The sequence below is a fragment of the Haemaphysalis longicornis genome, unplaced genomic scaffold, assembly GCF_048455015.1.
Source record: "Haemaphysalis longicornis isolate Haplotype H1 unplaced genomic scaffold, Haemaphysalis longicornis Haplotype H1 scaffold_4, whole genome shotgun sequence".
Classification (NCBI taxonomy): domain Eukaryota; kingdom Metazoa; phylum Arthropoda; class Arachnida; order Ixodida; family Ixodidae; genus Haemaphysalis; species Haemaphysalis longicornis.
Genome location: NW_027526361.1, coordinates 107808090 through 107819757, shown reverse-complemented (window position 1 = coordinate 107819757; position 11668 = coordinate 107808090). Strand labels below are relative to the sequence as shown.

The window sequence follows — 11668 nt, the reverse complement described above, 5'->3', positions numbered from 1 at the left end:
TGCTCTTCTGCGCGAAGAAGAGTACCGCGGCAACCGCTGCGGTGGGACGACCACGACGGCGACGTTGGGCGGCGTCAGTGGTCGACGGGCCTGCATGGCGTTCGGCGGCACATGGAGCGACTTCCAGAGAATGGTCGCCGAACCCCTGCAGGCACGGCTGTCGCCGCGACTCGACTCACAGGTACGTTGGTCCGTTCTGCGGCGAACGGGGAATCGATCTCGCGCAGCCGCCATCATCAACGGACACGACGATCGCGCATGTGGGCTCAGCTGTTCGTTACGACAAACGCGCTTGCCGGTGCGTGCATCGTGTTCGTCTGCGCTGTTCCTATCCGACGTAAGATAGAGCGAACGTCTGATTGCTCAGCCCAGACGTCGCGACGCACTGTTATAACGGGATAGTTAAACGAATGAAATATTAGCAGCGTAAAAATGCTGCTGCCGGAGCGCTGCATTGCGTCAGGTCAATCAGACACTGTCCGAGCTTGCTATGCTTCCTAATCACCGAAAGCGTTTCTGCGCTCGCAAAGTGTTCGCGGCGCGGTCGTCTGCGTTTCTGCCGCGGCGATCGTCTGCTATCACCTACGCGACGTACCAGCGCAGTCCGTTGACTCCATTGACCACTCGAGTCCACTGAATTCGTTAAAAAAAGGCCGGCTGTAGCGACTCCGCTGAGCTTTCATAGTCGGCGATAAATTTCACACATTTTGCGTTCCCGCCGCAGCACCGTCGCCGACGGGATTGGCTGGTGCGAGTGCGAACCGTGCGCTGCGGCACGCGCGGCGCGTGATTCCGAATGTCTCGAGCGCCGAACGGAGCTGACAGCACGCGACCGGTGGTCTAGAATGCCTTGGTGGCGCCCTGGGTCAACTTTTTGTGCCACGTAACCCATTGTTCCTGTTCCATAAACGCAGCAGGAGCTCGTTGCAAGCCTTTTTTGATCTCCGGCATGGTATGTGGAGGGGGAACGTATGGCGCATCTTTTTGCTTGTTACAGCTTTTTATCGCTTGTTAAAACTGTTTATGACGCATTTTGCCTCGCATATGTTGTTTCACTGTGGGCTTAAACCATCGCGTTGCGTTGCCATGAACGCCACTACGCCACTAATGAAGATTGACGTTCGTGTTCCAAATCGCCTGCTAAGCGACCGCTGCTTTGAAAAATGCGAGGTTGCGTATGCGATATCGGTCTTTGTACTGCACATGTCTTTTCTTTTTCTCCCTTCACATAACAAAAATTCCGCATTAAGTTCTGCCCATCGAGGGGTAGACGTCATTTAGCATGCGGAGTTCCAAACCTCCAAAAAGTGGACGCGTCCGCGGTCGCTTCGGCTAACGGTCGTTCGGTTTGAAATTTGAAGCGTACGTAGGCGCAGCTTTTGACACAAAAAGACAGTGGCAGCAAACTGCGATCGCAAAATTCCGGGGTTAGGGCTGCGAGGCAAGCGTTTCAGTGATTTATTAACCTGTTTTTCGGCAGGTCATTACAGCTTTTAAATAATCCTTTTCTGCGGAGGAGGGCATCATTTTTCAAATTTCGAGGTAAAATTCAGGCGCTGCTTTGAAAGTTTTAAACTGAAGAACTTTTGTATTTTTAGTAACGTGTTTCAAAATTTAAGGTTTTGTTTTCATAATATAGAAAATGGTAATCATGCAGCTCCAATATACTACGCATGCAAAATGCTTTTGGAACGGAAAATGTACACCAAACAAGTGTATTAGCCTGAAAACCAACATATCGAACGGGTTACACTTCTGGAAGCATTTGATGCTTCAAATTTGAAATTGAGAATCACATCAGCTGAATATTTAATGCCGGCTGCTGTAACAGCTAGGAGCCTTCCAACATAAAATTCTATGCAGTCTGTAGTTGGGTGTTAGCAACCTACCCTTCACACGAATTGCTCTTGGGGAAAAACAAGTATTGAGGAGGGCCATGAAGACAAAATACAATTTTATTTATTCGAAGGAATGTTCCGGCTCAATAACGATACCAGTTTTAATGCAAACTTTTAACAACTAATCCAGATATCAAGGAGAACAGATAAGCAGTGGTGATTCACCACTTCCTCGCCAGGTCCTTATGATGTCATAGGGATTTTTTTACACAATTGTCAGCCACAGACCAGAGCCACTGCCAAAGAACATAACTTTGCAATTGCTTTGGCGCCTCTGGTTCTGTGTCGTTGCACTGCTAGAATACCCTCAAGGAGTTAACACACTGGTAACTCTGCTTTTAGAATTCCCTGAGTACATCATAGCTGCTCTCGTGTAGCACTAAATTTTAAACTTTTCAAAATTTCAAATTTCTTTTTTTTTTTTTTGCAGCTGTAATGGAGCTGAGTTGGGTACCAAGGGCCAGATTTCAAATTCCCAAAGTTGTCTGTTGTCTTCGTTTAAGGCGGCCATGAAGGCGAAATACAAATTTGTTCTATTCGAAATAACTGGCCTTTTGTAACACACCCTGCTTAATTTCAACCACAAAATAATTTTTTTTAATAAAAGAAGGGACCTAATATTGAAAAACTCAAATGTTGTGTTAGTGGTCGAAGATGGGAAGGAGTAACATAATATGCACTTGCACTAAAATACTTAGCAGTGTGTGAACTGCGCGTTAGCATTCAAAAGATGCACTAGTGTAGTGGGGCTAGGGGCCCCACTACAACTGCCCTGCCGTGTTTTTTGTTGGTGGCGAGTCAAGTTGATGGCTGTAAATCGCCCAAACCCGATTCTGTGATTTCGTAGAGATATTGCTGGGTTTCCACTGCTTTATATTTATTTAAACATCACAATAATTTGTTTCAAGTTTGCGATACTATTGGCTTCATTGTTATAGGGACAAATCAGTATTTTTAATGAACCAAGCTTGTATTTTGTCTTCGTGGACTCGCTTTGAGCAACTATGTCACTCTGTCTTGACACATCTGTGCAGAGGTGTTGAGGAATGGAAATAAACAGCACTGCGTCTTCTTTTAACGGGCTCTCGAATTATTTTGTCACTGTGTGCCTCCTCCTCTTCCTCCCACAACCCCTGCAGGGCGACACACGGTATCCTGACGCCAGCCACCAACCGACGGGCCCCGAAAGCTACCGCAGGGTGTTTTCCCCAGCGGAGGCCCTGCGCTCGCTAGGCTCCTACGGCAACGCCGCTGCGCCACACCATGAGATGGCGCCACACAACCAGGTGAGCCAGCACCACTTGGGCACTGGGAGACACCAATATGTCCCTAAGAGCGACGTTCCGTTCCTAGATAGGCACAAGCCCAGAACTTCGGGTGCGACGCAAAACACTAATTAAATGCGTTGATTATACCACGCCCCACCTCTAAACCAGCATAAAAAAAATGCCGTACTTTTATTTACGGAAACAGTGCACAGAATGAAGCTAAGAGAATGTTTTACAATAAAAAGAAAATGATGTGTTGTGGAAAAGATATCGACAGTGCTGGTGCCCGAATCTTGGATGTTTGTTCAAGAACTTACAATTTTACCCCTAGGCTATTGTGGCAGAACAGCGGAGTTGTTTTAGCGGCTGCATGAAAGAAAAGGAGGGTTCCAAGCAAAGCAGGAGATAGTGCTGGGAGCACTCGGGAAATCACGGATTTGTACCCGCAAGAGAATGGACCTTCGTGCTAGTGTCACACGGGCACAGCAAGACGCCGACACTTTCCTGAGATTTACACTTGTACAACTCTTTTACACCCATCCCTATTTTTTGGAGATAAACGTGTGTTTTTCTCGAACTGCCCTTAATTTTACTTTCTAGATGTCGGATTCTTAACATTTCCAATTCCTACCATGCGTAAGGGGGTATGGAAGGGGGGAGAGGGGGGGGGGGGGGGCATATAACATACTCTGGCACTCTTTGGCCTCAGATGGCCTTACACTATTAAAACACACATACAAGTCTGTAGGTCTGTAAACAATTGGGGGGAAAACGTTCACTGCAAAAGTGCTTGCAGACTTCTAGCCGCAGCTATGTTGATGGCTCCTGTTAGTGTTGGAACAATGCTCAGATTTTTGCAATCTGCTGTTTCGACGTAGCGACTGCTGATGAGAGAGCCATCTGAATGCGTACACCGCTGATTTTTTGGACTATCTGGCATGCATGTTGCAGGGTTGGGGCACAAACTATAGGCATGTACATTGTGTCTAAAATAGATGTGTAGAAACCGCAGAGGGGGAACGGGAGTTAGTGGCCTTCTTCTGCTTCAGTCCCGGCTGCTAATAGACAGGACTGGGAGTAAAGGAAGACTTTATGGAGGGACAAAACAAAAAAAATTCGGAAGCAAGAAATGGACTGGGGCATCTCAAAACCGGAACAGTTGAATGAACGTGAGAGGCACCTTCATCTCTCAGTTTGACATGAAGCTTAGAATGATGATGATGACGATCCTATGCTGTATGTTTGTCGGGTCCGAAAGAAAGGAGGTTATTGGAGTGTTGCCTAGGACATTGCTCTTGCTTGCTAATGTGGGTTGGCCGCATTTCTTCGAAACAGGATTGAATTTGCGCCCACTTTGGATAAAAACAAAACCAATGTTGAGGCACAGCAGCGAGAACTGGAAATCATTAAACATATCGTAATTAAGAGGGATGACGGTAGTCTTTCTTGGGCTACTTAAACAGAAATTTTGGTCTGTCTGTCTGTCTGTCTGTCTGTCTGTGACTCAATTCAGCCACCCGGCCAAAGTGAAACAGAAGCTGCACAACGGTCTTATATACCCACAGCCAAATCTAAACGTCTAAGTCCGGTTTATATGTTCATACTTGTCAACATTGTTGAACAAGAACAAGACATTATGCAAATATGAGGCAGCAAATCAATACATAAGTGTTATCTGCAGTGTTCCCTTATTTCAAAATTCATGGATGCTTGGCTTATGCGATAGCGAATGAAATACTACATCACCGGCAGAAAACCGTCACTGCTGTTGGCCGCGATACCTCCTGGTGGCATTTAAGAAATCAAACGGCGACAGTGACGAAAGGTTCCAGTAGATAGGTTCTACGTTCCGCTTAGAATGCTTTTGGAATAGGGCAACGTGGTTCTATAAATGTTGTAGTACGGGGCCTCAATTCACGCGCATCTCCGCCGTACGGCAATGCTGGCATTGAGACACTTGACTTGGAGCAGTAGAAAGCGGTAAATTTAAATTGACTTGAGCAAACCTCTGGCGTGTTATAGGAACGATACGGGAGAGGAACAGCATGAGAGGTGAGCCGGAACGAGAAGGGAGGCATTTACTTGGCAGGGGCGTAAGTCGACTATCGTCGTTTGCCAACGTTTGCAATGAAAGGAGCAGATACGCGGCCATTTTTATGACTCATTTTTTGTCATTCTATTTATTCAATATGATGTGCGTGGCCGTCTCCTAACAGAATGTGCCCACTCATGCATGCACTTGTGCGTGCATGCCTAGGCATGTTTGTGTGTATCACTCTCATTGTACCACCTGTCACCTGCCATTACAGGTAAATTATGCTCCTACAGTTTTTCAGAAAAATAAACTGCAAAGCAAATACATTAAAAAAAAATTAAATTTGCCTGTTTAGATTAGGGAAGGCTGCTGACACAGGCAACATCTGTTTTGCAACTCTGTGCAAGCACAGAAGGGCTCAATTCTCAACAGTAATAAATTAGGTGTACAGATGTAGATAAAAGTAAATTGACACTGGATTTCTCGATGTGTGCACTTTGAGACTGTATACACTTTTAGCAGACTGGGAAGGCTGAAGTCTGCTAAAATAAACTGGACAGGTTGTTACGGTGAGATTAGATTGCTTTTGCAAGAGCTCAGGATATATCTGGCAATGCAAGCAGGACGATATCTCTGTCTCGTTTTTTGTTTGTTTGTTTGGCATTGGATTATTGTAATGGCATGTTGGTACATCACCTTCCCTGTAGCATACGAACAATTGTTTACTCAGAGTTATTCAACAGGTGTAGGTATCAATTTCCAATTTGCTGTGACATACCATGAAGCAATTACTATAACTATTTGCAGGGCATTCATATTACAGCGAAATTCGACATCATGAAAGCATCAGTGAATGTGTAAAGAACTTGGAGGGGACTTACCTGTTAACATTCCTATCGGACTTACGTACTTCACGACCCATGGTCTTAAAAACCACCGTGCACGAATACGGCAAGTTTTACAAATGCATGCAAGTGTTCACAATGGACTAGTTTGCTCATTTTGGGAATATGTCACTTCTGTACTGAAATAACAACACAAAACTCTTACTTGCTAGACAGCTAGCACCATCTAGTGAAAACTAGATAAACCGAAATGTGTTTCTTGTTTATTTTTTATTTTAGTAAAGAAGTGGTATATTTCCAAAAGAAGGAAACTAGGCCATTAGGAATGCTTGTATGGAAGTGTAAACTTTTTCGTATTGGTACACGATGTTTTTTAAGCTCGTGGGTCATGAACTAGCTAGGCCCATAGGAATGAGACCAGGTGAGTTTCCCCTTAAAGGAGCCATGAGGACAAAACACAAGTTTGGTTCATTCAAAAGATTGCCTTGTTAGAATCATCCTGACACCACTTTTAACGTACTCTTCGCTCAAATAAGCTATATAATTAGGAAAAGAGGGAATGGCCATGCAACCCACTTCCCGCAAAATAAGCTATGATGTCATACCAGCCCGGAAAAAAGAAACGCAAATTAGGCTGAGCTTATAACCTTGCAGAACGAGCTATTTGTGCGTAAATTTAAGGCACATTCTTTTGAAAGCAGTAAGAATGGTGGGACAAACAGTGGAAGTTACGAAAGCACATGTAAGTACTGCATGCACTTTGTTTGGTTTAGCTGCACAGTACTGAGGGGCTTAAGAGGTTGTCTCAGAGGATACTGGCCGATTGATGCAAGCAACAGTGTTACGTGACCATATTTGTCGAGCGAGCACTCTGTTTCACGAAACGATTATTTTCTCTGAGAACAAAAACAAGCAAGGTTTAAATACGGTCAAAAACAAACCAAAGGCAGAAAATAGCTTGCCGGAGCTAAGTGAGGTCAGTATGATTCTAATGATGCAATCTTTCGAATGAACCAAACTTGTGTTTTGTCTGCATGGAAACAGAGGAAGCAGTGGCGACTCCTTGTCCACTTTGTGGTCGGGTGCTTATGACGTCACATTAGGATATTTTCTGTGTAACTGGCAGCTGCCAACCAAAGCCACCACCAAGAGACACAAGTGGGTGGTTGTAGTAGTCCCCTATTTCTGCTTCATCATATCACTTGAATGCTAATGTGACCCCAAGAAATATGAAAAAAGGTTCAAATTTTGTGCTGCATGACGTCAGCTGTGACACAATAGCAGCAGCAGTGATGCTATATGGAGGCTCTCCTGCATTCGCCCAGTCATCTTTCTCAGCTGTGACTTTGGTTGGCAGACACCAATCACACAAACAAAACTGGGATGTCATAGAGACCTTGCCAGAAAGTGAATGGGGAAAAGGTTGGTGTAAAATTGATGCCAAACTCACGTTTTGTCTTCACAGCCCCTTTAATTAATTGTAATGTTTTCTCACTGCAGACACAGCAGCAGCTTCAACAACAGCAACAACAACAACAACAACAACAACAGCACTCCTGGTGGATGCCAGAGCCGGCACCGGTATCTCCCAATGCCCGCCAGTACCAGGCGTTGGCAGACATCAGCCTGAATGACAGCGTGGACCACTTCTACTCACCCTGGAACCAGCCCAGCCCTTGCCAGCGGCCTGGTAACACGAATACCGCCAACGAGACTGCTCACGTGAGTGAGCCCCCTGCGTGCCGTCTGGTGATGCTCCTGTGCGTGGCCATTGTGTTCGAGGACTTCCCCGGATGAAAGTTTGTTTGCTGGAGGGGCAGGAGAAGGGGGGGTGGTAAGACTGAGGAAGTTACCCCTGCATGCCTCCTGCACCCTCTGTTCTTTCCTTTGAGTTAAATTCCCCTTTCAGAGTATTCAGTCATGCCATAATAGGATGTGAGTAGGGTAGACGACAGATGAGTGTGTAGTGAGCGGCGTCCTCTGCCTCACGCTACCTCTGCCATGAGGGAAATGCGTGAATGTGGCTCTACCTGGAACTGACTGTCAAGGAGTGTTTTGTGTCAACGGCCTGTCCCCCCCTGTTGCCTGTGCAGTTTGAACCGCACCGGCAGCAGCTGTCTGCAGTGGGCGACAATGGTGGTGCGGTAGGCCGGCCGGCCTCCCAGGGGGTGGCGGCCATGGATGACATGGTGTCGCGCCTGGTAGACGACGAGCACTCCTTGCTGCTGCCCTACCAGCAGCAGCAGCAGCAGCAGCAGCGGAGCTTCCTGACCCCACCTACAAGGAGCAGCGCTGCCGGAAATGGGGGCCACCACTTTGCGGCGGGGGCCACCCAACACGCATACGGGGCACTCGGAGCCACCAACAACCTGTGAGCATGGCCACTCTACGGGCTCTGTTGTCCGCCATTGTCTTCTTCTTCTTCTTCTTCTTCTTCTTCTTCTTCTTCTTCTTCTTCTTCTTCTTCTACTTCTTCCTCATCCCCCTCCTCCTCCTCCTCCTCCTCCTCCTCCTTCTTCTTCTTCTTCTTCTTCTTCTTCTTCTTCTTGTCCTCCTCCTCCTTCCTCTTCTTCTCCTTCTTTTTCTTCTTCCTCATCCCCCTCCTCCTCCTCCTCCTTCTTCTTCTTCTTCTTGTCCTCCTCCTCCTTCCTCTTCTTCTCCTTCTTCTTTTTCTTTCTGCTCCCCCTTCTCTTTCTTCTTCTTCTTCTTCTTCTTCTTCTTCTTCTTCTTCTTCTTCTTTCTGCTCCTTCTCCTTCTTCTTCTTCAAAATCATCATCATCATCATCCCATTGTGTGCGCTGCGAGATAATACCAACAGCCTGTAAACATGGCCACTCTGTAGTCTGTATTGCTTGTCATCATCATCATTGGTGCGTCTGTGTCGGCTGCTGGACAAAACCTGTTCTTCCAACTGTTTCTGTTTTAAAGCGGAATTAAGAGTTCTACGTTTCAAGCATCCGTGTTGTGAGGTACAAAAAATTGTGAGCTACAAAAAAATAGGAGTGCAAGCAGGGTTTCGTGCACTAGGAAAGGGATACAGCAACGCCAGAGAAAGGTAAATCGCCATTCTAAGTGCAAAAGTTGCCACCCTGAATGTTGAAGGTACCAACAGGGGCGAACAAAAGGCTCCTGGCGATGGCTGGCAAGCGCAACGAGCTTCAGACAGTGCTGTCCAGGGGTACGGTCAAGTGGTGATGGGTTGAACACAACCGTAAGGTTGAACAGAGATTTCAACAGCACATCGACTGGCGGTCCAACTAGGTACTAGGCTTTCACCTTCACATTCCTGGAACGTTGTAAGCATCCCTGGAAATTTTTTCAACGCCCTGGTTTATTCGCCGCCTTCAAATTTTCTTATTTCATCCTTCCATTGAGTTAGCGGCGTTCCTCTGCTTGTACTCTCGTCTCTTGGTAGCCATTCTGTTACTACCCTTACGTTCAATAGCCAAGGTTAGCTTCTTCCTAAGGGTTTTTCCTTCCCATGAAAGGCTTGCACTTGCAGCCCGAAAGCATGCTACGGCACATAAGCCTCGGTACATACAACAAAATCATTATCAGCACTTTATTCGTTGCACTGAAACTTCAACTAAAAATTCGTAATTAGCAGGCATGAATATAATGCCACTTTACTTGCCAGTTGTAAGTGCTCACTCACCACATCTTCAGAAGTTGTTTGTGTCCCTCGTTTTAGTTCCCGATTCGCAATTAAAACGGGCATTCACAGGAATGGGGTTTCTATGGCGCTTTGTTGCTCAGAACTCTTGTTCTGTCGTACTCAAGCAATCTAGTGGCGCGCAGTCTGCTGTCTGCATTCCTTCCTCTTGGGTCTTTCCAAGCTTTGCTCAAACAGGCAACTCAAAGACGTGAAAAAAAAAAGTGAAAACTTTTAAGGGGGTCTTAAGGGGGGGGGGAGGGGGGGAAAGAAACTAGTCTTGAAAACATTTTTTTTTTTTATTTATGTGCTTGAGATTTACACAGTGAGTGTATTTTAACATCCTGGACACAAATATGCAGTCAGTTTCCATCTATGGGGTGTAAGTGTAGAGCCGTGCAATATGTTATGCCACTCTGTTTTGGGCAATTTTTTCATTATCTACCTATGAAGTACTCCAATAGCTTTTATCCCTTTGTGCCCTAGACCAACCAGGGAGAGTAATTTTACTATTGTTTCTGCAAAGGCTGTAAACTGTCAGGTCATCGATTGGCAATGTTTTTGTAAAACTAAATGCATAAAATCTTGTGCTAGCAAAAAGAAACTATATACTTTTGTGGCTTTATTGCACTGTTTAGTTCATAAGTTTTCGAATGTAGCAAAAATGATATGAATCGCACCAGTACATCCCAAGATATTGTGCCCGACAGCTGACCTTGTGGCAAACAAATTGGTTCTGTGAAAACGGCATGAAGTTTGGAAACAGGCAAAATGGTCATTTAGGCAACATCAAAGGGAGACAGCTTTGTGAATACTTATGCTACAGCTATTATATTTTGCAGGTACATTCTTTGTGACCTGTAGACTGCAAATAAAATCAATACAGAAAATTGATTTTTTGGCAAATTTTCAGTCCTCAACACCTGTGTCCCTCCCCCCTTTTAAGTAGGGATTATGGAATAACTTTACCATCCCTCCATAAAGACAAAGCTTCGTCCAATCCAAGGAAAGTGCATCCAATCGCTTGTCAAACCCTCAAAGACCGAAATTGCGAATGAAAAACGAACCCATGTGACAATTTTTCGTGCACTAAGTGAACGCATCTACGAACGATCTAAATGCATACCGATATGTGGTTTACGAGATAAGGATACGCTATTGTACTTTTTTTTCATGAACAATGCGTGTACATACTGTCTTATCTAGAACCTTTCCTATTCTGCGATTTTCAAGTAACCCTTTTGACACAATGGAGGCCCGGTTTCACACACGCGCGGTCTGTTCAAAAAACAATTTCTTTTAATTTATAAGTAAACTCTGTGAAACTGATCAGTCTCGGTGTTTTTTTCCCACTGATTTCAAATGTGCCATTATTTTTTTAGTAAGTCAACTAGTTGCGAAGATAATTATAGATAATTAGTCATTTTCGGTGGAAAAATAGACGAAACAGTGTTAGGCATAAAACTGTAATCTTTACATTTTTTGATACTATGAACCCTGGTAAGTGCAATAAGAGAGTCGGTTTTTTGATGCACCGTTTGCAACTAATTTTGCAGCTCATTAAACTTTGGTGTTTGAAATGGGCATTCGAAATGGTTCCTTGCCACCGGTGCCACCAAGGTTTAATCAGCTGTAAAATTAGTTCGAAGAAGCTAGTGCACCAAAAAACCACTTTCTTACTGCATTCACTAGAATTCACAGCACTATAACATATAAAGATTACAGTTTTATGGCTAGCACTGCTTTGTCTATTGTTCCTCCAAAAACGAATAATTATCTCTAATTATCTTGGCAACTAACTGGCTTACTCAAAGAATAATGACATATTTAAAATTAGTGGTCAAAAATCAGCAAGATTGGCAAGTTTCACAGAGTTTACTGAACAATTAAAGGAAGCTGTTTTAAGAGCAGTGTTCCCCTTAAAGTTGGCTTTACTACTATGCAGACAAGCACTGCTGAGGAGACGTTTT

General features: G+C 44.9%; 1 protein-coding gene across 1 annotated transcript in view; it reads left to right on the top strand.

Annotated features, from left to right (window-relative positions):
• LOC144179914 (uncharacterized) overlaps positions 1 to 11668 on the top strand; it is a 47471-nt gene continuing 35803 nt past the window's right edge. Inside the window, exons 1-4 of the mRNA XM_077708336.1 lie at positions 1 to 181; positions 3038 to 3184; positions 7547 to 7768; positions 8140 to 8417. Of these exons, the coding sequence (XP_077564462.1) occupies positions 95 to 181; positions 3038 to 3184; positions 7547 to 7768; positions 8140 to 8417 (734 nt within the window). The 5' untranslated portion in view covers positions 1 to 94. The remainder of the gene's footprint in view (positions 182 to 3037; positions 3185 to 7546; positions 7769 to 8139; positions 8418 to 11668) is intronic.